The sequence below is a fragment of the Theropithecus gelada genome, chromosome 15 (genome assembly GCF_003255815.1).
Source record: "Theropithecus gelada isolate Dixy chromosome 15, Tgel_1.0, whole genome shotgun sequence".
NCBI lineage: Eukaryota > Metazoa > Chordata > Mammalia > Primates > Cercopithecidae > Theropithecus > Theropithecus gelada.
Window position 1 is genome coordinate 48787805 of NC_037683.1, and position 27264 is coordinate 48815068.

The window sequence follows — 27264 nt, forward strand, 5'->3', positions numbered from 1 at the left end:
TCTATGCTGTTTGGACTCTTATGTTGCTCAACCCTACCTAGTGACTTTTTAACTAAATTTCTCAGGAAAAGGGAGAGAGAAAAAAAAAAGGAATAAGGTAATTTGTCTTTATAATCCACGGGTCCCTCTTTTATCTTTTTTTTTTTTTTTTTAAGACAGAGTCTCGCTCTGTCGCCCAGGTTGGAGTGCAGTGGCGTGATCTCGGCTCACTGCAAGCTCCGCCTCCTGGGTTCACGCCATTCTCCTGCCTCAGCCTCCCGAGTAGCTGGGACTACAGGCGCCCGCCACCATGCCTGGCTAATTTTTTGTATTTTTAGTAGAGACGGGGTTTCACCGTGTTAGCTAGAATGGTCTCGATCTCCTGACCTCATGATCCGCCTGCCTCGGCCTCCCAAAGTGCTGGGATTACAGGCGTGAGCCACCGCGCCCGGCCTTATCTTTATTTTTTAGAGATGTTACCCAGGCTGGTCTCAAACTCTTGGGCTCAAGTGGTCCTCCCACCTCATCCTCCCAAAGTGCTGGGATTACAGGCGTGAGCCACTGCACCCGGCTATCCATACCTCCCGTCCCTGAACCTGAGGAATATACCTGTGAAACTGTGTCCCAAAGAGTTAAAGAAACCAATGACTAACAAATTCCTGAGTTTGCAGGATGGCAGATAAGAAAAGAATCAATGTGCTGAAATGCCAAAACTCCCTCTGCTTGAGATAAAAGAACTGGCTGAAATTAGTTGGAACCAATAGGGCAACTGGGCTCTTGCACAGAAAGAGCTTTCTGGTGTCAAATTTCCACCACATGTTACATTCTAAATCCCCCTGAATTGCACATGTGACTCATGAAAAGGCATGAAGAAATAATTGTGCATGCCTGAGGACGTTCCAGACCTCCCCTTTCCTTCCACCAGTTACTTATTAATCTCAGAATCCACCCCCAAAAATTTTTCTGATAAAAACACTACCTTAAAGCCAGCCCAGGGAGACTTGAGACAGCCCAGGGAGACCTAAAGTCACCACAAGGAGATTTCAGCTGGACTCTTCTATCTCCCTGTTGGCCTACCTGCAGTATAAAGCTTTTCTTTTCTTAAAAACCTGGTGTCACAGTATTGGTTTCTAGAACAGTGGGCAGTGAGTGCTTTTGCTCTTTGGTCAGTAACACCTGGATTTGATTTAGATAATACTTTGGACCTGAAGTCTTAATTAGTCGAACCTTTGGGGGATCTTAGGAAGACACTAATGTATTTTACCTGTGGGAAGAATCTACATAATTTGTGGCCATTGGGCAAACTACTGTGGATTAAAGGTGCCTGACAATTCTTTGCCCCTCCTCCCATCAAGAGATGGAGTTGGTCAGGTGAAATGGCTCATGCTGGTAATCTCAGCACTTTGGGAGGCCAAAGCAGGAGGACTGCGTGAGCTCAGGAGTTCGAGACTAGCCTGAGCAATATCGCAACACCGCATCTCTACTAAAAATTTAAAAATTAGCTTGACATGGAGGCGCATCCCTGTAGTCCCAGCTACTCGGGAGGCTGAGGCAGGAGAATCACTTGAGCCCAGGAGTTTAAGGTTACAGTGAGCTACGATCACACCACTGTACTACAGGCTGGTTGACAAAGGAAGATCTAATCCAAAAAAAAAGAAAAAACAAGAGGCAGAGACAGTTTTACTCCCCTTGAATCTGGACTGCCCTATAAACTTGTTTTAAGCAAAAGAATGCCCTAGAAGTGATGCTACGGCTGGGCTTTAAGGGATCTGCATCTTCTGTGTTTTTGACGTGCTCCTTTTTGGAATGCTTCCTCTAGTTTGTGAGGAAACCCACGCAGCCACATGGAGAGTCCTTTGTGGAGAGGTCCAAGTGGAGAATGAAAGCCCCATGACCCAACCCATTCTGAGCTTCCAGCCCCCAGCCAGCACCAACTACCATGCACATGAGTGAAGCCATTTTGGAACTTCCAACTGTACCAGTGCCTCAGCTGACACCATGTGAACCAAAGCTGCCCAGTCAACTGCAAAACTGCAAGAAAGTGTTGTTTTAAAACACTAAGTTTTGGGGTAGGTGTTACACTGCAATAGATGACTGAAATAACTGTCTACTATGTGCCAGGCACTATTTGATGCCCTTCTGATCCATGAGGGTAAAAACAGAAATGTAACCTGACAGGTGCAGAAGAGGGCGCCAGGGGAGGGCAGAGGAAGGCCAGCTGCAGGGAGAGGCAGGGAGCTGGTGATTCTGGGCAGATGAGCACATGGATGGGCCAACAGCCAAGCCCCCTTGCCAGCTTTTGGCCAATCAGCACTGCAACTTCCTCCTCCATTTGTCTCACTGGATGGGATTAATTTTTCACCTGACGAAGTCGAGAGTGGAAAAGAGCTGGAGACAGTGGGGAGGAAGGTTGTCTGGGTCTGTCTCACCAGCACCAGTTCATGTCTGGACTGCTAGATAATGTTGTCCCAAAGGTTTCTGGGCCATCTGTATTATTTGTAATTTACTAATTCTAGTTGCCTGTGGATCAGGGGCTGCTGAGACTAGTGCTCAGGCCTCAGTGGACTCTGCAAGTTCCTGAGGGATAGGCAATCAGCAAGTGTTATTCCTTTTCCTCGATTTCTGGCCACAGAGTGTCCTGGGACAGGTCTGTGATTCCTAATACCCCCTGCAGTCCTATCTCCTGGCCATCATCTATACCAGTGGAAGACATCCCCATTTCCCCTTCCACTTAATTTTCAGTTGTGGAACTAATCTGACCCACCCTCACTCATGGGCCAGGCTGACTTTACCCCCAAACACAGGGTGCTGGGGTCAGCTTCACCTTTACCAACTCCTTAGAGAACTCCACTTTATGTTCTGAACTAAGTTAGCAATATTTTTTCCCTTCTCCCCTTCCCACATCAAGATGATCATGGTATTTAAAAAGTATTTTAACAAATATCAGCCAGGTGCAGTGGCTCACAACTGTAATCCCAGCACTTTGGGAGGCTGAGGCGGGTGGATCACGAGGTCAGGAGATCGAGACCATCCTGGCTAACACGGTGAAACCCCATCTTTACTAAAAATAAAAAAAAATTAGCCGGGCATGGTGGCAGGCGCCTGTAGTCCCAGCTACTTGGGAGGCTGAGGCAGGAGAATGGCTTGAACCTGGGAGGTGGAGCTTACAGTAAGCTGAGATCACACCACTGCACTCCAGCCTGGGCGACAGAGTGAGACTCTGCCTCAAAAAACAAACAAACAAAGAAAAAAACCCAAAAGAATATCGATTGAGCGCCAAGTACGTGCCAGGCTCAGTTTTAGGGGCTGAAGATACAGTAGTGAACAAGAGAGAAATTTCCCGTTCTCATGAAGCTGATCTTCTAATGAGGGAGGCAAGACAACAGAAAAGAAATGCATAATGTTGGGTAGTTGATACCCACTCTGAAAAAAATCAAGCAGGTTAAGGCTGGGCACGGTGGCTCATACCTGTAATCCCAGCACTTTGGGAGGCCGAGGCGGGCAGATCACCTGAGGTTCGAGACCAGCCTGGCCAACGATGAAACCCCGTCTCTACTAAAAATACAAAAGAGGCCGGGCGCGGTGGCTCACGCCTGTAATCCCAGCACTTTGGGAGGCCGAGGCGGGTGGATCACAAGGTCAGGAGATCGAGACCACGGTGAAACCTCGTCTCTACTAAAAATACAAAAAATTAGCCGGGCGCGGTTGTGGGTGCCTGTAGTCCCAGCTACTCGGGAGGCTGAGGCAGGAGAATGGCGGGAACCCGGGAGGCGGAGCTTACAGTGAGCTGAGATCCGGCCACTGCACTCCAGCCTGGGCGACAGAGCGAGACTCCGTCTCAAAAAAAAAAAAAAAAAAAAAAAAAAATACAAAAGATTAGCCCAGCATGATGGCAGGTGCCTGTAATCCCAGCTACTCGGGAGGTTGAGGCAGGAGAATTGCTTGAATCCGGGAGGCGGAGGTTTCAGTGAGCCAAGATTGCACCATTGCACTCCAGCCTGAGGGACAAGAGCAAGACTTCGTCTCAAAACAAACAAAAAAAAACCAAAACAAGCAGGTTAAGCAGATTCAGGCAGGAGGCCATTCTGCATAAGGTAGTCTGAGAAGGTCTCTGTCATAAGGTGACATTTAAGAGACCTGAATTGAATGAAATATTGGGGACAAGTGTTTCAGGCAAAGTGAACAGCAAGTACAAAGGCCTTGAGGCAGGAAGAAATATGGCAAGTTCAAGGAATAGCTCTCAGGCTAGTGTGGCTAAGGCAGGTCCAGCATGGTAGTGATAGATGTGGGTGGGGAGGGAGATAGGAACCAGATTGAACAGGGCTTCTATGGATTTGGTTCTGAACAAATGGCATGATCTGATTTATGCTTACAAAGATTTCCTGGAAGCTCTGTGGAAAACAGACTAGGGAGGAGGAATGGAGGAGGTGGAAACAGGGTGACCAATTAGTATCTGCTATATAATCCAGGGCAAGATGATGGTGGCTTGATCGAGGATGGTTACATCAGAGTTGGTGAATTTTGATGTTTTGAAGGTAGCACAGACAAGGCTGGCTGAGGGCTTGCAAATGGCATTTGAGAGTAAGAGAAGCACATCAAGGACACCTTTTAGATTCTGGGGAACTGAATGAACAAGAGTATCACTCTCCGAAGGAGGTAAGAATGGGAGTGGAGCGTAAGGAGTGTAAGGAGTAGGTTGCTGGGGGCAAGATGTATTGTGTTTGAGATGCCAGTAAAATAAGCAGTTGAATTTGGAGGTCAGGGAAGAGATTTGGGCTGGAGACAGATCAGTGATCAGCATATGGATATTATAAATCACTCAGAGGGAGTGTAGACACAAAAGAACATCATGGACTACGGCCGGGGCCTTCAACAACTTGGGAAGAAGTCCAGAGAGGAGACAGAAATGGCCAGTGAAGTGAGGAAGATCAGAAGGATCTGGTGTCCAGGAAGTCAAGTGAGGAAAGTTGATTCTGTATGATCACAACCAAAGTGTCAACTCATATGCCTTCATTTTCTCATCTGTGAAATGGACACCGTAACACCACCTACTTCATGGCGCATAGTACTAGCACATAGTAAACTCTCAAAATAAGGTAGCTACTGTTATTCCCTGCTGGTTGGCTGCCAGAGCCCACAGCTTCCCTATCCACATTACTGACAGCACCTCCATGAGTCTTTCTCCGGGGTGAGGAGTCTCTGCTCACTCAGGGTCTGAGGCCTCTGGGTCAAATCGAGGTCAAGTGGCTTCAGTGCTTAAGTCTCTGACCCACACAGCCTTCATCCCTTATTTGCAAATCAACAAAGGGTAAACCTGTGGAAAAATGCGGGTTTTGGAGCCACAATTCTGCCTCTTGCCAGCTGTGGGCTCTTAGGCAAGTTTCTTAATCTTCCGGGGCCCCACTCTATGACATGGGGAGAACTCCTACTTCATGGGACCGTGTGTAGCCCAGTGTAGACTGTAACGCCGGCTGCTCTCCTGCACGCTGGCCTGGGAGTTAGAGGCTTCTTGCTGCTCTCCTCCTCAAAGTATACAGGACTCCCACCACACACACACCTGAAACCAAGCTGGTCTGGTCTGCGAACCCCTTATCGCCCAGATTCCCTGATGGGGAGGCACAGAAATGGCAACCTGTCCACTTTCTTTGCCGCAGGCCCCTCGTTAAGCAGCGGGGTCCAGCCGGGCTGAGTTAGGGAGGGGGTTTCGAACGTGCCACCTCTCGCCCGACGTCGAAGCCCGTTTCCTGGGTAACCTTTTTCTGCCTCTCTTCCTTGCCCACCAAGGCCCACTGGCCGGAACGCCGCCGCGGCCCCAACCACCCCAGACAACCAACCACCCGCCTGCTGTCCTCTCCGTTCTCTCCGCCGCCGCGCTGCAGGCCCAGGCTCGCACCCGAGTCCCTTCACACCCCAGGAAGTGGCGCGGCCTGTTGAGGGCAGCGTGGAGGAGGAAGAGAAGGCGCGGCTCAACGCGACCGAAGCTCCGCCGCAAAGGCTCAGGAGGAAGAGGGCGGTGCGCGGCCAAACGTCGGAGCTCGAGTCAGACTCCGGGTACCCCGCGAGGCCGCCCCGCCCGCTGCCCACCCTCCCGAGGCCCCGCCCAGCGGGCCCGTCCCGCCACGGGCTGCCCCGCCTTCCCGCCCTCGTCCCGAAAACCCCGCGCCCGGCCCCGCCCCCGCCTCCGCCGGGGCCCCGCCCCTCCCCGCCCGCGCCTCGGGCGCCCTCTCGCCGCTCCCAGGTCGGGCCGGCCGGAGGAGTCTCAGCTCTCAGCCGCTCGCCCCCTGGCGCCGCGCTTGCCCGCCCTCCCTCCGGGCCCTCCCCCGGTCGCCGCTGTGGGGCAGCGCCTGGCGGGCGGCCCGCGGGCGGGTCGCCTCCCCTCCTGTAGCCCACACCCTTCTTAAAGCGGCGGCGGGAAGATGAGGTTTCGGGAGCCGCTCCTGGGCGGCAGCGCCGCGATGCCTGGCGCGTCGCTGCAGCGGGCCTGCCGCCTGCTCGTGGCCGTCTGCGCTCTGCACCTTGGCGTCACCCTAGTTTACTACCTGGCTGGCCGCGACCTGAGCCGCCTGCCCCAGCTGGTCGGAGTCTCCACATCGCTGCAGGGCGGCTCGAACGGTGCCGCCGCCATCGGGCAGCCCTCCGGGGAACTCGGGACCAGAGGGGCCCGGCCGCCGCCTCCTCTAGGCGCCTCCTCCCAGCCGCGCCCGGCTGGCGACTCCAGCCCAGTCGCGGCTTCTGGCCCCGGCCCCGCGAGCAACTTGACCTCGGTCCCAGTGCCCCAGACCACCTCGCTGCCGCTGCCCGCCTGCCCTGAGGAGTCCCCGCTGCTCGGTAAGGACTCGGGTCGGCGCCAGTCTGAGGATTGAGACTCCCCCGGATTTCCCCGACAGGATCCCCCAGACATTCCCTCAGGCTGGCTCTTTGGCTCTTCTACGGGAGCCAGCCTCCCTGTTCTGGATTAGAGTTTTAAATCCCAGAGGCTCGGGACTGGATGGGAGAGAAGGGTTGGGAAGTGGGTCCCTGGGGAGTCATGTAGGCGGCTTGGGGCCGGGACCGCCCAGGGAAGTCCCGAGGCCCCTCTAGCCCCAGAACCAGAGAAGGCCTTGGAGACTTCCCTGCTCTGGCCCGAGGCTCAGGAAGTTTCGGAGTTTGGATCTGCTTAGGGCTTGGAGCAGCCTTGCACTAAAAACTCTAGTAGGGACCTCGAGTAATCCACTCCCTCTTGGGGACTGACGTGAGGCTCCCGGTGGGGAAGGAGACTGACCTCTCGGTTCACGTGTCTTGCCATAGAGCCACTCTCCTGAGAGTGGGGTTTTCTCCTGATCGTTTGTGCCAAGTGACTTCTCTGTGAACCTCAGGTTTCTCTTCTGGGATAATAAGTGGTCACCCTTTCAAGGGGTTGTTTTGGAAGATTATGTGAACAATGTAAATAAGGGCTTAATTAATGAGGGTAAGCCCTCAGTGAATTGTCACTGTGTGTTCATTTCTTCCTCTGTGTGGATCGTCACCGAGAGCCCTTCCCTCTAGCCTCCTCCCGGTATGGGTACCCAAAACCTAGGTGAGCAGGAATCTCTCCCAAGGTCAGAGAGCTTGTGTGCTCCAGGGGCTAGAGGGCTAAAATATAACCAGTCAACACCACGTTGCCCATTTCTGGTACTTCCGGCAGCAGGCTGAGTCTCAATTATTTTGCCCAGATGATCTGAACTCTGACCTCTAGCCTCTGTTTCAGCTTAGGCAGATAGCTTGACTAGGTGGGTTTGCATTCGTCATAGCAGGAGGCTGCGCCTAGTCGGGACATCTCTTTGACCTGTAACCTACAGGCCCACAGGCCCAAGGCAACCACCGGTTGCTTCCAGGGTTACCACACAGGTCCTCTCTCATTTCTAATGCCAGGTTTTAGAGAATTGTTGTGAGTGAGGGGCCCTGGCAGGCAGGATGACATCTTGTCGACAGGAGTTTTCTGTCACTTTCCCACAGAGCCCTGGCTACTACATACTCTTGCTCAATTTTGCCAATAATTGCGTCAATGAGTTCATGTCAAGTTTGGGAAGGACATCTTGGAATCGGTCAGACATGAACTGTGGTAATGATGGGGGCCTATTTTTTTAAGCAGATAATTAAATTCCTTTGCATTTGATGATGATTCTGGGAAGCAGACTAGTCCCATAAAATGAAATGGACTCTGCCTTGCTGCTAAGTGTCTGACTTGAGGCATGCTATCGAGTTTCTCAAAATCTCTTCCTCATGTGTAAAATGTGATTGTCAATGATTACCTTACAGGGTTATTTTTAAGACTAAATGAGATTGTGTACATTAAATGCAGGCACTCAGGCCGGGCACGGTGGCTGACGCCTGTAATCCTAGCACTTTGGGAGGCTGAGGGGAGTGGATCACTTGAGGTTAGGAGTTCAAGACCAGCCTGGCCAATATGGTGAAACACCATCTCTACAAAAAGACAAAAAAGTTAGCTGGGGATAGTGGCGCACGCCTGTAGTCCCAGCTACTCAGGAGGCCGAGGCAGGAGAATTGCTTGAACCTGGGCGGCAGAGGTTGCAGTGAGTCAAGATGGTGCCAGTACACTCCAGCCTGGGTGACAAAGCAAGACTCTGTCTCAAAAAAAAAAGTACGGGCACTCAATACACCGCATAATAATAATATAGTAATAATACTTGCTTAGGACCTTTATAAAGTTCCATTTTTTCAGACTTCCACGGAAATGGCTCTGAAGGGCAGAGTGATGTGGGAGAGAGACTGAGTCTCCAGGCCAGAAAAAGGCCAGGTTTTTTGCTTTTGTTTTTGGTTGTTGCCTGGATATTGCACAGAAAGAAAAAATAATTAACAAATTAAAGAAAAGTACTGCAGAGTTGATTAGATTGGTATTTGAGTATCACATCTTCCTCTCAGAAGCGTAAGAGACAAGGTGGTGACCATAGCTCTGCTTAGTTTTGTTTTGTAATGGTGTTGCTAGTGATCGGCTTGTCACCAGTTACTGGTGTTTCTAAATGGACTATATTTGCCTAGTTGAAAGGACCTCCTGAGAGAGAACATTTTGGAGGTTGAGGAGAGAGTGCCTTCTCTAGTTTGGCTGCTTTCGTGTGACATGCAAGGGACCATGACGTTTAGGCTGCTGCTGAGGCAGCCCCAGAAATGGGGGTCGAGAGGTCTTCTCTTCATTTTAATAGGGCCTGTAGGTTTGGATGGTTAGGTACAGTTCTCAGAGTGGAGGTTCCTGGCTATGAGGCCTTGAGAAAGCAGAAAGTCTCCTTGGGAGTGTGTTGGTGGGGGGAGTTGAGCCCATCTGTTCATGGGCAGGTGTTAGCCAAAGCCCTTGCGGGTGGTTTTGAGGTTGGTGGGAGAAAGCATCCGTGGGGTTTAGAGTTGTGGCCTTTTCACTACTTGCAGTTCCTTTCCCCGACTTGGCTTTACTTTCTGGTGTCCAGGGGTCTGGGCCAGATGCTGAGATTCCTTTCGGCTGACAGGTGTGGGTTATGGGCAGGCCCTACCCTGGAGGACATAAGGCACCAGATTGGACGGCTGATAGGTTGCCGTTGGAGCTGTCAAGGCCTTGGAATAGTCTTCAGATAGACTTGGGTTAGTGTGACCTGGGGCAGGCTGCAGGTTTGGAGCCATAGTATCCCCTGCCCTCACACCGGGCACCCTGCTGTGGGCTAATGTGAGGCTTGTAGGAGGGAGTGATGCAGTGGGAAGGTGGGCCTTTCCTGAGGATTCTGCAGCTTTCTCCAGGGAATTCTCCCAGGCAGTTTAGGCCTGCAGGTGCTATGCTGTCCTTCTTTCCTAACACTGTCTCAGGTCCTCAGGGGGGCCATGCAGCATCTACTTATAACCCTGCAGCAAGGCCCTCTTTTCTGGCCACCTGGGTGTTTGCCTGCTGAAATGGGAGGAACAGTGGCCTTGGGTTTCTTCCCCCGTCATGGTTATCTCTACTCAGATTGGGCAGCAGCTCAATGGGACTTGACCAGCTGTGGCATGGCCAGTCCGGAGATGAGTTGGGTGATGCGGGAGGTGGGCAGTACCTGAGGCTGAACTAGTGAGAGAGGCATGGCTGGCCTGGAGGCTCAGCTGGGGCCTGGGATGGATGGTGCAGTCCCCTCAGCGGGCAGGGGAGTGAGTGTTAGACTGCTTAAGCCTCAGAGGCCGCTCTTGCCCACCTATGCTTTGAGGAGATCCTCTTCATTTGTTCAAAAGGGAAGACTCTGATCTAGAGATGGGCACTTGGACCAGCAAACAGCAGCTACAGGTAGCCAGGGCACCTGAGGAGCACTTGCCCATGAGCCAGTTTCCCTGGCTTTTATGGGGGCTGTCGCTGAGCCTCTGCCAGGGTTTGTGCCCTAGCTGGTCTTTGCTGGGCTCTAAGGTGTTTCTCTACCAGCACATTTCCACCTTCCTCATACGCACACATGTGGACACAAGCAGGCTGCCCAGGACAGAGTGCACTTTGAGGCTTGGGAAAGGACTCCTTCTCGCCCCTTTGGGGATGAGCCTTGGAACCTCATCACCTTCCGGCTTAGGGTGGAGCTTCTTCCTGGGGATTGAAGCTTTAGGCTCAGATAACTAGTCTTGTAAGCCAGTTTTGTCCTGTTTTTTTTTTTGTGGAAAATAACGTATTGACATACACACAGACATTCCTTGTCTAACAGTCTGAGATTGAGAAATACCCTCCATGACTATCTGGTTTGCTTTCATGGTGAAACTTGGTCGCTTTCTTAGACACAGCCTATGGCAATAAAAGTGATCCCTGGCTGCTGTAATTCATTCCAGACTTCGAGCAAATGCAAGGAGCCTCCTCCACCTGCAGTGGAGCCTCTGATGGCCCAAGTGGAAACTCCTTGGGGAATGGGGAACAAGAGCCAAATGTGGGATTGGTCTCAAACTGCAGCTTCTTAGAACTGTAGCATCCCATGGTGGGATTCTCTAGTGCTCTTCCTGGAGGTTACTATTCAGTAGTTGGCTAGTGCACAGGTTCAGAGGTGACCTGATATGCCCTAGAGTTTCAGAGGAAGATCCCTGCAAGGTGTGTCTCTGGGTCCCTCTGAAGGTCTTGTATGGTGGTTTTGTATGGATGTTCATGATGGCTAAGGCGGGTCTGATAACTTCATTCCTTCAGTTCCAGCAACGTTCCTGTATTATGCTGGGCACTAGAGCTACAAAGAAGAAAACAAAATGCCTCCTCTTCAGAACTCTTAATTTAGGCAGGGGAGGCATAATTAAACAGTGCTGACGTCATCTAAGGGAACCAAAGTGTGTGTTTATCCCTTTCCCTATCACTCCCCTCCTTCCTTCATTTCTTCCTTTCTTCTTTCAGAAACTCCAAGTTCATATCAAAATTCTCCAGCCCTGGTTTTATTTGGTTTTGTGAAAATTTTCCTCTAATTTCTGAAGCTATGCATTAGCTCTGCTGGGTAATCTTTAACTTGCTGCTTTATAATGATTATAATGAGATATCACTGGGTATTATGGTCTTTGGGTAGCAGCAGGGTAGGGATTTCAAGGCTGGGACTAAGTTAATTTATGGGTTGGGAATGATGGGGCAGTTAATGGCAAGGCAGTCTGAGCCTTCCACAGATTCCACCCTAGGGACCATCCAGACTTAGGGAACAAGGCCGGCAGGCTCATCCCCTTTGCACTCAGCTGGGCTATGTGTGTGTGTTTGTGAAAGAGGTTATTCAATAGTTACACCTGCTGATTTCCCCGCTATCTGTTTACCCAGTGCCTCCTGTACCTTGTTTCTTACTCTTTGTTCTCTGCTCTTACTGTGAAGAAGCAGAGACTGGAATTCTGCTTGAACCCACATCTACCTGGAAATTCCAGTTTTTCTTATCCAGTGGAGCAGCAATCCAGTTGTCTTAGGACAAATGGTCTGCCCTTGAAGCTTAAATCCTTTGAGGGCCTGGCACGGTGACAATTTTACAATTGGCTTTGGTATAGACTGGTATGGTCCCTGGGCAGTGAGGTCACTGTAAGGCCAACCAGCCAGAGCCTGGCTCCTAGGGGAATTAACAAGGCATGGGATTAGACTCACAGGGTCCACTCCTGTCCCTAAACTTGGTGAGGGTTCCTGGGAGCCAGACTGTGACTGAGACTGTAGAGACCTGAGACCTGAGTTGTGGGGGCCTCTGTGTTGATCTGGGCCATTGCAGGGTGAGGTGAGGCGGTCACTAGCTCGAGGAGTGATCTCAGGACATTGTTCTGTAAGTCAGAGACCTCCAGGTTGGACAGTGGGGCTTGGGGATAGGGGACAGGGTTCAGTGGGGAGCTGGTTCTGGGTGAATGTGGCCTAAAGGGATTTGTCCTTAGAAGACGGAGGGGTGAGTCACACACTCAGTGTTTCAGGTTCCACTTTGTAGCTCGACCTCAGCCCGCCCCTTCCCTACACAAATGAAGGCTAGGGGCTATATAATTGGCTGTTGCTGAATTCTTTGGCAGTGATTTTAAAGTCTGGTCTGGGTGTGTTATGTAGCTGCTTCTCTATCCACTGCCCCCACCTGCTGCTTCTCCAGAGCCCCTCACAAAGCCCAGGGGGAGAGAGAGAGAGAGAGAGAGAGAGAGAACAACTTGCCTCGCAGGGATGTTGGGGATAGGGGTATGGGTCTTTGCCTTTTGAGGGGGGATAATCTCTTCCTTCATTTTAAAAGTAAAAAGTAATGCAGGCTCATTGAAAATAATTTGAAAAGTTGAAAGAGACATAAAAGCACACCCAAATTCCTATCACCCAAAAGAAACATACTGGCATATTTTCTACCAGTCTTTTTCATGTTTAAGAATATAGCTAATATCTTTTTTTTTTTTTTTTCTTTTTGAGACAGGGTTTTTGCTCTGTCACCCAGGCTGGAGTGCAGTGATCACAGCTCACTGCAGCCTCGACCTCTCGGGCTAAGCGATTCTCCCACTTCAGTCTCCCTAGTTGCTGGGACCACAGGTGCATACCACCATGCCTGACTAATTTTTGTATTTTTTTGTAGAGATGGGGTTTTGCCATGTTGCCTAGGCTGGTCTCAAACTCCTGAGCTCAAGTGATTCACCTGCCTTGGCCTCCCAAAGCACTGGGATTATAGGTGTCAGTCACCACATCCAGTGTTATAGCTGTTTTCTTTATAGATGGACAGATAGATTGAAATAGATTCATGTAGATAACCTGGTGTTCAGCATTTTTCACTTAAGATTCTGTCACAGACTTGACCTATACCTTTAAAAATCACAAAGGCAGTATCATATTCTGTTACCTGAATATGGTATAACTTAAAAAAAAATCATTCAACTGTTGCTGAACACACACATATATAGTTTTTGCTTTTTCTTAGTGATGTAGTGATGATGCTTGTGCAGAAAGCTTTATGTACTTTTTGGATTGTTTCTGTAGGAGAGCTTTCTAAAAAAGGAAAAAAAGTGTTGAAGTTTTTTGAGAAGGGCTAGGTTTTCAAGCCAGTCTTACAAAAGGATAGACTCACTGGAAATTCCAGATTTGCTTAGTGCTGGCAGATGAGTATCGCTTATTGCTGAATGATGTGTCTAGAATTCTGATTAAAAAAGAAACTAGGTCCAGGAAGTGCCTGGGGGCAGGGGCAAAGGGCCAGGCTGCAGGATAGGCTCTTAGGATCTGGCTTAGCAGAAATCTGCTGTGAACAGAATCGGTGGGGGTGATACTTTCTCAGTAACTTCTCTATTTGTTTCCTTAGCAGCCAAGTCCCTGTGCTGGACTTCTGTGACGACTATGGCTCTGGGGCTGTGGTGGTGGGTGAACAACAGCTAGCTAAGCCAGCGCTATTGACATCATTGAGATGTGACGCACAGGAAGGTGGGAGCAAGCTTGCAAATCAGATTCTGAAACATACAGCACACAGCTCTCCCACCTCCAGGTGGTCCTGAGATCTAGGGAGGGACCATAGTGAGAAACTTCAGGTTTCTAGGAATTCTCTTAGGGAGAGGCAGAGCCTGAGTGTCAGTTGGGGCTGGTTCAGGTGGGTTAGATCAATAAAGCCCCAGGCCAATGTGCCAGGCTATTCCCAAGGAGTATACTTTGAAGTTACTCCCTTTAGAATGTCCTCACTGGAGCTAAATTCTCTCTGAGGAGCAGTTTTGCCTGCCGGGGTCATTTGGCACAGAGCCTGGAGTAGAAGGGCGAGGTTGCACTGAGGGAAGGGGCAGGATTATGTCAGCAGTGTGACGGATATGGTATGAGGTCAGGCTCCTTCCTGCCCCACCACGGGGTCCTAGAGGTCATGGGGAGGGTCTCTGGCAGGAGATTCAATCATTGCTTGGCCCCATGACAGGGTATATTCTAAAAATGCCTTAAGTTTTTTTCTTTCAAAGTTTCTTCCTGTTTTGCATAATGGCCTTTGCCTTTGACATCCTGAAACCGCAGAGCTGTCGTTGGTGTTGCAGGACACTGCCAGTTTGAAAAAAATCAACTACAACAACAACAAAAAAAAAAAAAAGGGAAAGGATGTGGAGTTAAGGCTGTGTCTTAGGGAAGCTGGTATTTGTGTTATGGGAGTGTGGGGACGTGGCATTGAGGTGTTGGGTAGCGCCTGACATTTAGAGGAGTACTCTGGGCAGAGTCTCTGCCTGCCCAAGAATAGCTAGAATTGAGTCTTCACACTAAAGTCAGGAGAGACCCCCCAGGAAGAGAAAGAATAGGGACTCATTTCCTCATTCAGCAAACTTTTATTGGTAACTACACTATATGAAGTGCGAGAGATAGACATGAACAAGAGAGGCCCCCACTCTTGGGCAGTCCCTTAGTAGTAGTAGACAGACTCTGGCAATATGGTGTGGTCAGAGGGAGCAACCCTGGATGCTTTGAGGGTACTGAGGAGGTACAGGGAGCCAAATGGGTGGTCTGGGCCAGGGCCAGAGTCAGAATGAAGGACTTCTCTTCCAGACACTGATTTTAGCATCTCTGTCTCTCAGTATGTTTGAACAGTCTCCCTTACTGGAAGGGCAGGGGTCTACTGCTAAAAGAAACCTGCAGTTTCCTCTCATTGCTGTCATATGGGAAGAACACTATAGCTGAAATTCCAAAAGTTGCATACCGTTACCCAGCAGGGCAGGAGAGGAAAGGAAGTGGAGGCAGAGTGAGCTGAAGATGATGAAAGAAAGAGAAGGTGCAGTTGCGACTGTTCTGGACAGAGGAAGTCTGAGGGTAGCTGGACTGAGGGATCAAAGGGAGGCAGTTGAAAGGGAAGAGAGCTGCAGAGAGGAATTTCGTGGTCTGCAGAGGGTAGGAGCAAGCCTTGAAGGCCGCTGGAGTGAGGATTCCGAGCTCTGGTCTTCATTCTTTTTCTAATTCATGACATCATTTTAGGCAAATCCTAACTCCTTTGGTCTCTGTTGTCTTTCTGAAATTTGAGTGGGCTGGGCCTGCTGGTCTTTAGCTTCTGTCTTTCTCTACCTCCTAGATTCCAGTTTGGCGAGTGAGGGGAAAACCTGGTTATATCTGCAACATGAAAGGCCTCTGAAATTCCTTTTGAAGCTCACTACCCATGAGGCTTCTGCTAAGGATTTCATGTCTGTCTAAGCAGACATAAAAATTTTAGCAGGTGGATGACCCATAGAAATGGCACAAGGAATGTTTCTTTCTATCATGCTATGGTATTTAAGCAAGTTGTTATCCTCTCTGTGCCTCGGTGTTCTCACTTGTAAAATGGCAATAACAGTATCCACCTCATAGGTAGTAGCCACGAAAGGGCTTAAAACAGTGCCTAACACAGAATAAGTTGTGAATATATGTTATTTATTATTGGTAGTATAATACTTATTTGTGAAGATTTTGGCTTTTGCTTTATAGGACCTTTTTTTTTTTTAGTTGAAAATACAATGTTACCATGTTAAATGTTAAAAAAAAATTCTACTTACCATTGTAACAGAACATGCTCCCATTCCTGTAACAGAACTTACTATTACTTTTCAAATGCATACATATTCCAGTGCATATATTCCAATGCAGTTGTAGAGTGAAACTGTTTGCATGCAGCCATTTTTATCCAACATTATCTTATAAAATGTTATGTTCTTAATTATCCTAATTATCTTTTGTTGCTGTCTAGTATCCTTATAGATATTCCATTAGTATACACTATTCCAGGTTTCACTATTGTAGATAATCTAGAGATGAACATTTTTGTAGTGCGTAGCTCTTTGCTTCAGTTGAATTACTTTCCTGGGATAAATTCCTGGAGAAGAATTTCTAGGCCAGAGGATATGGTCATCTTAACAATACCGATTCACATTGCCGCATTGCTTTCCAAGAGGTTTGGAATCATTCACAGGTTCTAAATTGGAAATTCCTGGCTTTTGAAGTATGTGGATTCTAAGGGCGAGTTGGATCTAGCTGGAGCCTCACACTGACACTTCCAGCCTGTGTGTGTGTGTGTGTGTGTGTGTGTGTGTGTGTGTGTGTAGTTCCCTATGCTGGATACCATGTGGCCTTTCTGGACATTAGAGTTTTCCTGTAAGTGATTGCCTCAGGGCAGTTCCTGTTGAATTCACTCTGTGTCCACAAAAGAAGCCTTACTGTGGCTCTTTCAACACCCCACCTGAAAGTAAGAACATTCTTTCCTTCTTCCTTGATATGTGGCACTAAACCTATAGCATGGGGCAGGCAGGCTCTGGCTTTAAAAACCTGACTTAAAAATAATGGTGTTGATCAAAAAGTTTGTGGATCAGTTTTTGGAAACACTGCATGTAGCCGTCCATAGAAACTGTTATATTCTGTTGGGCTAGCCTGGGCGCCTGATCATTTAACTCATGTGGATGAACTTCTATGTGATAGCCCTGGTGTATGGGATCAAGAAACAGGGCCCTAATGAAGAAAGGCTTTTAAATTATGTTGGATAAAAATAAGTTGTTACAATAGCCCAAAGTCTGCAAATATGAATTGCCAGTTCTGTCCTTGTGGTCATCTCCCATGTACTTGCCTCTTTTGTAGACTCTTGTAGATTCAGAAGCCCACTGAATTGCATAAATGATGGAATGATTTTAGAGTTAGTGATTTCAGTGACTAAAAGTTTACAGATCCTGACCGGGCACAGTGGCTCACACCTGTCCTCCCAACATTTTGGGAGGCCAAGGCAGGTGGATCACCTGAGGCAAGGAGTTCAAGACCAGCCTGGCCAATATGGTGAAACCTCGTCTCTACTAAAAATACAAAAATTAGCCAGGTGTGGTGGCACACACCTGTAATCCCAGCTACTCGGGATTGAGGTGGAAGAATGGCTTGAAGCCGGGAGGTGGAGGTTGCAGTGAGCCGAGATCAGGCCACTGCACTCTAGCCTGGTGACATAGTGAGACTCTGTCTCCCCCACCGCCCCCCCCCAGCCCCCGCCCCGGCTGCCCCCTCAAAAAAAGAAGTTTACAGATCCAGCAGATGGGGCATATTCAACTTGTGACAGGCACCCCCTTCACCTTATAGCTATGTCATACGTCTTCTCCTTTGACTGCATTCTGCAGCAGTCAGTTGTGACTTAATATGGCACTCTGGGCCCACTGAATTAGGTCAGAGCTGCTAGTAGTATATTGTTCCTAGAGACCTATAGGGCAAGATTTTCTTACTACTTAAAATGAGGGAGATAATTTCTTACCTCAAGGAGTTGGTAAGAGGAGTGAATGAGATTAGTTATGTGGTAATATCAGTACTCTGAATGTCTTTTGATCAGTGCTAACTCATCCTGTTGGGCACAAAAGGCATGCAGTCAGCACCCTTAGGCCACATAGTAAAATTTGTCCAAATGCACATTTTTCATCTGCCTTGGGGCAGAGTCAAGAGAAAGAAGAAGGAGAGGCGTGAGGCTGTGACCACAACTTAGGGACAGTATAGCCCAAAACAAGTACCCCAGGCCACAAGGAGAAGGCGGCTATCTTGTTGAATCCACAGCACTGGAAACTTGCAGTGTGTGTTTCCCTGTGTCAGTTACGCTGGGATTTTATGGCTGCTCACATTCTTCCCTTCAGGTGGACGTTGTTCATCAGTATCCTGGGCAAGAGGCCATCATAAACTATAGACAGCTGAATGATTAGGAAAAGGAGCTGAAGAGGGAGCATTAGATGTTTGATTGAGTCTTAGGTGAGAAAATATGTCATTAAAACAAAATGATGGATGTAGGCGGGCTCAGTCTTGTGTGCCTGGTGTGTTGGTAGAAAAACTAAAGCACAAGCCTGTAGATAACCTACTTTATTCTCCCTCCGGGCTGGTGTTGGAATCCAGGATGCCAGACCCTAAAGTCCAGCTCTCTTTCCAACCTATTGAATAATCCGAGAGAAAACATGTCTTCTCTCTGGGCCTCAGTTTGCCCATGTATAAAATGAGATGAAGGATTGACTTGGATGCTTTCCGGAGTCTCTTCCTGCCTGGAGTTCTGACGTAGCCATGTACTCCTGCTCAGCATCGCTAAATGGCTTTGTGGTAGGACCATTGAGTGCCTCCATTAGGGTCAGCTATGTAATGCTGGGGTGGCTGTCAGTGGGCCCTAAGAGCCAGGATTTGTCTTACTGGAGAAATCCACACCACCTAAACTTAAGACCCAGGGGTGTCCAATCTTTTGGCTTCCCTAGGCCACATTGGAAGAAGAATTGTCTTGAGCCACATGTGAAATACACTAATGATAGCCAATGAGCTTAAAAAAAATTCTCAGTATTTTAAGAGAGTTCACGAGTTTGTGTTGAGCTGCATTCAAAGCCATCCTGGCCGCATATGGCCCATGGGCCATGGGTTGGACACGCGTGCTTTAGACCTTCCAACAATTCTAGTCTCTAAACAGGAAATCAGAAGTCAAGATGAATAGATAAGTTGGTCAGTGTGAAAAAGGAATCAGCGGGAGTCACTGTAGATGCAGGGTTCTAGGCTCCATCAACAACCAGCTACATCACCCTACAAAAGATAGTGCTTGTTCAGCACTTATTACTTGCCAACCATGGGAAAAATACTTCAGATGCATTGTTTTCATGAACTCTCACAGCAGCTCTTTTTCTTCCTAAATGCCCCGTTAGAACCTCTAGTACAGTGTTAAGTAGATATGCTGAGAGACAACATACTTGTCTTCTTAGGGGGAAAATATCCAGTCTTTGACTATTAAGAATGATGTTAGCAGTGGGTTTTTCCTAGGTGCCCTTTATCGGGTTGAGGAAGTTCCTTTCTATTCCTGGTTTGGCTGAGTATTTTTATCATGAAAAGATAATGGGTTTTGTCAAATACTTTTCTGTGTCTTTTGAGATGATCGTGTGTTTTGTGTCATTTATTCTTTTGATATGGTATATTATACATTGATTTTTCAGATATTAATCTTGCATACCTGGGATAAATCCCACTTGGTCATGGTGTGTAATTCTTCTTATTTGTTGCTGAATTGAGTTTGCTAGTATTTCGTTGATTTCTATTCATAACAGATAGTGGTCTGTGGTGCCTGCCTGCCTGCCTGCCTGCCTGCCTGCCTTCCTGCCTGCCTGCCTGCCTGCCTGCCTGCCTTCCTTCCTTCCTTCCCTCCCTCCCTCCCTCCCTGTCTTTTTCTTCTCCTCCCCTCCCCTTCCCTCCCCTTCCCTTTCTTCTCTCATAGTTGTTTACCACTGTCAGAAAAGGTCTGTTAGTTTTCTTTCCTTGTGAGATCTTTGTCTGGTTTTGGTATCAGGGTAATACTGCCTCAAAAAATGAGGAGGGAAGTGTTCCTTCCTCTTTTGTATTTTGAGAGAGTTTGTGGTGGGTTTTTATTAATTCTTCTTTAAATATCTGGTAGAGTTCACCAGTAAAGCCATCTGGGCCTGCTCTTTTCTTTATGGGAAACTTTTTGATTCCTAATTCAGTTTCTTCTTATAGGTCTATTAAGACCTTCTATTTTTTCTTAAGTCAGTTTTGATAGTTTGTGTCTTCCAAGGAGTTTGTCTGCTTCATCTAAGTCATCTAATTTGTTGGCACACATGTCATAGTGATTCCTTATGATCCTTTTTATTTCTGTTAAAGTTGGTGTAGGGATAGTCCCCTTTTCATTACTGATTATTTTCTTTTTTCTTAGTCTAGCCAAAAGCTTGTCATTTTTATCGATCTTTTTTTTTTTTTTTTTTGAGACGGAGTCTGGCTCTGTCACCCACGCTGGAGTGCAGTGGCGCGATCTCGGCTCACTGCAAGCTCCGCCTCCCAGGTTTACGCCATTCTCCTGCCTCAGCCTCCCGAGTAGCTGGGACTACAGGCGCCCGCCACCTCACCCGGCTAGTTTTTTGTATTTTTTTTAGTAGAGACGGGGTTTCACCGTGTTAGCCAGGATGGTCTCGATCTCCTGACCCCGTGATCCGCCCGTCTCGGCCTCCCAAAGTGCTGGGATTACAGGCTTGAACCACCGCGCCTGGCCTCGATCTTTTCAAAGGACCAACTTTGAGTTCATTATTTGTTCTCTTTGTTCTAATTTTTCTGCTTCATTAACTTCTCTAATCTTTATTAATTCTATCATTCTGCTTGCTTTTGGTTAGGTTTGCTTTTTCTGGTGTCTTAAGGTAGAAGGTTAGGTTATTGATTTGAGATTTAAAGATCATGCACTTTAAACATTTTGATAGATACTGTCAGTTTGCCCTCTGGCTTTTTCTCATTAGCAGTGTATAAGAGTGCTTATTCCTCACACTCATACCAGCCCTGGATGTTACTAACCTTTATATATTTGCCAGTATCGTATTCAGACATGGTATCTTGTTTCAATATGCTTCTCTGATTACTGATGAAGTTAAGCAAGTTTTCACGTGTTTATTGGCTTTCTTTTTTCCTTCTTTCTTTCAAAATGGGAGTCTTTGCCATGTTGCCCAGGCTGGACTCGAACTCCGGGACTCAAATGATCTTCTCACCTCAGCCTCCTGAGTAGCTAGGACTACAGGCATGAGCCACCATGCCTAGCTTGGCCATTTGTATTTCTTATGTGAATAAATTTTCTTTTCTTTTTTAAACGGAGTCTCACTCTGTTGCCCAGGCTAGAGTGCAGTCGTCTGATCTTGGCTCACTGCAACAGCCGCCTCCCAGATTCAAGCGATTCTCACACCTCAGCCTCCCAAGTAGCTGGGACTACAGGTGTGTGCCACCACCTGGCTAATATTTGTATTTTTAGTAGAGATGGGGTTTCGCCATGTTGGCCAGGCTGGTTTCAAACTGGCCTCAAGTGATTCACCTGCCTCAGCCTCCCAAAGTGCTGGGAATACAGGTATGAGCCACTGTGCCCAGCTGACTTTTTTTTTTCTTTTTTTAACCCTTTTTTTGTCCCCCTTTTTTTTTCACCCTTTTTCTTTCTTTTTTTTTTTTTTTGAGACGGAGTCTCGCTGTGCTCCCAGGCTGGAGTGCAGTGGCGTGATCTCGGCTCACTGCAAGCTCCGCCTCCCGGGTTCACGCCATTCTCCCGCCTCAGCCTCCCAAGTAGCTGAGACTACAGGCGCCCGCCACCACGCCCAGCTAGTTTTTTGTATTTTTAGTAGAGACGGGGTTTCACCATGTTAGCCAGGATAGTCTCGATCTCCTGACCTCGTGATCCACCCGCCTCGGCCTCCCAAAGTGCTGGGATTACAGGCTTGAGCCACCGCGCCCGGCCCACCCTTTTTCTTTTAACCCATTTTTCTATTAGTTTTAAAAATATGTTTGCAGTAGCTTTTTATATTGTGGATTTTACTTGTTTATTACACATCATTTGTAAATATGGTCTGTCACTCTTCTTTATTTCTGATATCTTTAGCTATATAGAAGTTTTGTTTTTATTTTATTTTATTTTATTTTTTGGAGAGGGAGTCTTGCTCTGTCGCCCAGGCTGGAGTGCAGTGGTGAAATCTCGGCTCACTGCAAGCTCTGCCTCCTGGGTTTGAGTGATTCTCCTGCCTCAGCCTCCTGAGAAGCTGTGTTTACAGGCACCCACCACCACGCCCGACTAATTTTGTATTTTAGTAGAGACGGGGTTTCACTATGTAGGTCAAGCTGGTCTTAAACTCCTGACTTCAAATGATCCTCCCAAAGTGCTGGGGTTACAGGCGTGAGCCATCACGCTCGGCCAGAAATTTTGAATTTTTATGTGTTTAAATCTATGTTTTCCTTTATGACTTCAGGTTGCTTTCATACTTAAGCAGGTCTTCACCATCCCAAAATAAAATTTTTCTCCTAAGTTTTCTTCTAAGTTGGTTCTTTAAAAGCCACCAACTTGGCTTCGACAGCAAAAGATGAACAGAATTTCTGTTCAACTCTCATGCTGCAAGAAGCTTTATGTAATACTCCAGGGACCCTTTAAGGTCCCAGACTTTTCCTCCAAACCCGTCACTGATTCTAGTGGCTAAGAGTAGAAATGTGAAAATTTAGCCATGTGTGCTGATGTAGCTGTAGTAATTTGTAAGCTTTGAAGTTCTGAGGAGTCGGGAGAAGGGAAAGTAACATTTATTGAACATCTATTAGTGCCAAGCACTGCAATAAGTATGTATATGTATTATCTCACTTACATCTGAAAGGAAGGCATAATTATCCCCACTCCTTAGAGAAGGAAATTGGAGCTGGCTACATTTAAAGTAGTCCTGACACCAGAGAGTTATTGCTAGGAGTACATGGCTGGCTGAGTGCCCAGATGGCCCATAGGGGCAGTGGGCCCTCCACAGCCCAAGGTCTGGTTCTAGCTGGAGAGAGAAGGATGTACTCCTAATCAGCACAGCAGCTCCAGAAAATCTGTCAGGGCTCCAAAACTGATTAGAGGGGCAGCTGACTCAGTAATAAAACTCCCAGGAGACTTACTTACATGCTGGAATGCAAAATTGCTGCTTTACTGGGAAGATTAGAACTGTTGTTGAGTAGCTTAGAATTCTCTGGCTGAAGGCAGCACTACAAGGGAAGCCACAGGATAAGCTAACAGCTGGTGAGTCAGCAGTCAGAGCAGGGAAGTGAATTTAACATTAGATAGGTCAGGCTGTCTGGTTGATGAATTCATCCCCACAATACTGTATACCTGCCTTAGGGACCTTTGTCTGGACTAGGGGTTGGGTTCCCCCGTCCTTTGTACAGCCCTGGAAGGACATATCCAGCTCCATCTGCCATCTCTCCCTTACTTACTTACTTCTTTCTTCCTTTCCATCCAGCCATCAAGCTTCCTTTCATGGCCAGTAATCATCATTGGGGTCTACTCATGGACTCTCTTGCCTTATGTATTTGTTTTATTTTGTCCTTATTCCCACTTCTATTTCCCAGGTGTATCATAGGCAACTATTCTATTGTATTTATAGTTTGTGTATGTTTTTCCTCTTGCCAAAATGGAAGCCACTGCTTTATATATAGATGTCTTCTTAAAAAAAATTTTTTTTTAGATTAAGCTACAATAAAATTGACCTTTTGGCATATAGTCTGTAAATTTTAACACATATATATTTTTGTGTATCCACCACCACAATCAGGATACAGAACAGTTCCATCACCCCAAAAGAATCCCTCATGTAGTCACATTCTCCTCCCACCCTTAATCCCAGGCAACCACTGATCTAATCTTCATTACTATTGTTTTGTCTTTTTGAAGATGTCACATAAATGGAGTCACACAGTATATATACATTTTTAAAACACATGTAAATGGCATTTTATAGCTCATTTTGATTGTATGTTTTTCATCCAGTTCTGTTTTTGTTTTTTTTTTTTTAAAGTTTGACGTAACTTCAGACTTACAGAAAAGTTGTTAGACTAATACAGAGAGTTCCTGGATATCGTCTGGAGTCCCTAAATGTTAACATTTTGCTATATTTACTTTTTCCTTCTCTCTCTCTCTCTCTCTCTCTCTCTCTCTCTGTGTGTGTGTGTGTGTGTGTGTGTATGTGTGTGTGTATGTATCTACCTGTAGATAGGTAGATATTAATATGATTTTAGATAGATATATATAGATCTCTCATATATATATATCCTTTTACCCTTAAATATTCAGTATATATTTCCTAACAAGATAATTAAAAAATATATATATAAACGTAGTGTAATAAACAATCAGGAAATCAACATTGAAACATTTCTACTACAGGCCTTAGGAAGACTTTGTCAGGTGCCCCAATAATAACCTTTATTGTAGAAGAAAACCATGTGTTGTATTCAGTTGTCATGTCTCTTAGTGTCTTGTAATCTGGAATAATTCCCAAGTCCTTTGGATCTCATGACAGTGATATTGTTGAAGAGTACAGGCCAGTTATTTTGTAGAAGGTCTCTCAGTTTAGATCTGTCTGATGTTTCCTTATGATCAGATTCAGGTTATTCACTTTTGACAGGAACACCACTGAAATGATGCTGAGTTCTTCTCGCTGTAACCAGATCTAGAGTCACACACTGTCAGTTTGTTCCTTATTGGCAGTGTGAACGTTGAGCATTTCATTATAGTGGCATTTGCCATTACTCCGTTATAGTTACTATTTTACCATTTTAAATTAAAACTATCTGGCCTGGCCTAGTGGCTCATGTCTGTAATCCCAGCGCTTTAGGAGGCTGAAGTGGGTGAATTGCTTGAGGTCAGAAGTTCGAAACCATCCTGGCCAATATAACATGGTGAAACGCCATCTCTATAAAGAATACAAAAAATCAGCCTGGCGTGGTGGTGCACTACTCAGGAGGCTGAGGCACAAGACTTGCTTGAGCCTGGGAGGCGGAGATTGCAGTGAGCTGAGATGGTGCCACAGCACTCTAGCCTGGGTGACAGAGTGAGACTCTGTCTCAAAAAAAAAAAAAAGTAAGTAAATAAAAAACTTTAAAAAGTATCTTATGGGCATATACTTTGAGATTATGTAAATATCCTGTTATTCCTCAAACTTTCATCCACTTTAAAAACAAATTCTTTTTCTTACCTTTCATTGTTTTCTTGATATCCACTGGGTTTTAGCATCTACAAATGATTCTTGCTTGAATCAGTTATTATGGTAGTTGATGGTTTTCTGATTCCATTATTCCTTCTATGTTTGTTAATTGGCATTCTTCTGTAAGGAAGAGCTTACCCTTCTCCCCTATTAATTAATTCATATATTAATGCAGACCTATGGATTCTTCATTAAATCATAATCCTTTACTATCATTATGTATTCTGATGTTCGGACTATCCCAGATTTAGCCAATAAGGTCCCCTTCAGGGGGACGGTCCTTGGGATTCCTCTTTAGAGGTTCCTGGTTCCTGTTTTCTTTTGACATACACTATTATTCTTTGAGCCTTTTTTTTTTTTCTTTTTTTTTTTTTTTTTTACTTTCAGGCACAGCAAGAAGTTCCACGGTCCTCTTGTTCTTTCCCCAACTCAGTCCTAGAGTCAGTCACTTCTCCAATGAGCTCTAGTTCCTTTTAGTAGAGAATCATAATTAGAAAACAAGAACTGGGTGCCAAGTATGCACCTTTGTTTTTAAGGTCCATCCACGTTGCCGTGTATATGTCCAGCGTGTTGATTCTAACTGCTGAATAATACCTCATGATTGTCATCCATCCCAGTGTTTCTTTTTCCCTTCTGTAATGAGGGACTCCTGGACTGCCTCCAGCATTACTTTCACAAATATTGCTGTGAGGAACATCCTTAGACATTTCCTTTGTGGGCAACCTGTGAGCATGTTTATGTTGATTCAGGGGTGCCAGACACAGCTCCAGAATGGCTGCCCCAGTTTACATTTCCACCAGCAGAGCATAACAGGCTCTGTGTCTCCGTGAATAATCAGCATTAACCAGCTTCCTATTTTTTGCCAAACTAATAGATGTGCTAGGATAACTCTTTGTTTTAACTTGCTTTTCTCTGATTACTAATGAACTGGAGCATTTCTTCGTATGCTTGATGGTCTTTGGGATTCCGCTGAGGTTAATTCCTTATTCATTATAATCCTTTGCCTGTTTTTCCCTGGAGTTCTTATATTTTTCTTGAAGATATGCAGGAAAATTCCTTATACATCCTGGATATTAATCCCTTCCTGGTCTCAGACATTGCACATATCTTCTGAATCTGTTATTTACTTATTTATTTACAATTCTTTTAAAGAGTTGGGGTTTTGTTCCGTCACCCAGACTGGAGTGCTGTGGTGTGATCATGACTCATTGTGGCCTCACAATCCTGGGCTTAAGTGATCCTCCCACCTCAGCCTCCTGAGTAGTTGGGACTACAGGTGTGCACCACCAGACTTGGCTAATTTTATTTTATTTTTTAGAGATGGGAGTCTTAATATGTTGCTTAGGTCAATCTTGAACTCCTGGCCTCAAGCAATCTTTCCACCTCAGCCTTCTGCATCTATTATATATATGTTCACTTTGCTCATGCTGTATTTTGTTGGAACATAAAACTATTTTCCCCATTGTTTTGTGCAATCTCTCACCAGCACTCTTCTTTTTCTGTAACTATGTTAATGCCCCTTGTTCTTCCATATGTTAGGTATGCTGGTATAGTTGAACTCTGCTGACCCTCCTCAGCAAACAGTCTCTTTTTATGACACCTTATCCTCTACTGAATTCTCTCTATTAAGAATGACTTGGCCAGGCATGGGGGCTCACGCCTGTAATCGCAGCATTTTGGGAGGCCAAGGTGGGCAGATCATCTGAGGTCAGGAGTTCAAGACCAGCCTGGCCAACATGGTAAAACCCCGTCTTTATGAAAATACAAAAATTAGCTGGGCATGATGGCGGGTGCCTGTAATCCCAGCTACTTGGGAGGCTGAGGCGGGAGAATCACTTGAACCTGAAAGGAAGGTTGCAGTGAGCTGGGATGGCACCATTGCACTCCAGACTGGGTGACAGACTCCATCTTGGGGGGAAAAGAAAAGAATGACTTGTCTTCCTCTTAGAGTATGAGGTCTACATACAAATATTATTCTTATATTTATTCAGCAAATGTATGTCATAGGCCTATTGTGTGTTAGGAACTATGCTGTCACCAACGAAGTTTAGAGAGGTTATAAAACTTGCCTGTAGCTTTTTAGAGGTGGAGGAGTGATTCGAAACCTAGCCTGTGATTCCTTCCTACTGTGTTGCCTTCCCTTGAAAATTGCATTTGGGGGCCATATGCGGGGGCTGTCGCCTGTAATCCCAGCACTTTGGGAGGCTGAGGCGGGTGGATCACCTGAGGTCAGGAGTTCAAGACCAGCCTGGCCAACATGGTGAAACCCCATCTTTACTAAAAATACAAAAATTAGCTGGATGTGGTGGCATGCACCTATGTTCCCAGCTACTCAGTAGGCTGAGGCAAGAGAATCGCTTGAACCCAGGAGGTAGAGGTTGCAGTGAGCTGAGATTACACCACTGCACTCCAGTCTGAGCTACAGAGCGAGACTCTGTCTCAAAAAAGAAAAAATTGCCTTTA

The 27264-nt window shown here is 46.7% G+C and overlaps 1 protein-coding gene across 3 annotated transcripts in view; it reads left to right on the plus strand.

Annotated features, from left to right (window-relative positions):
• Positions 1-6167: 6167 nt before the first annotated feature.
• B4GALT1 (beta-1,4-galactosyltransferase 1) overlaps positions 6168-27264 on the plus strand; it is a 64918-nt gene continuing 43821 nt past the window's right edge. For 2 of the 3 annotated variants that reach the window (XM_025359246.1, XM_025359248.1), the window contains exon 1: positions 6168-6807. In XM_025359246.1, the coding sequence (XP_025215031.1) occupies positions 6396-6807 (412 nt within the window). In that variant the 5' untranslated portion in view covers positions 6168-6395. The remainder of the gene's footprint in view (positions 6808-27264) is intronic. The other variant, XM_025359247.1, reaches the window with a different exon arrangement.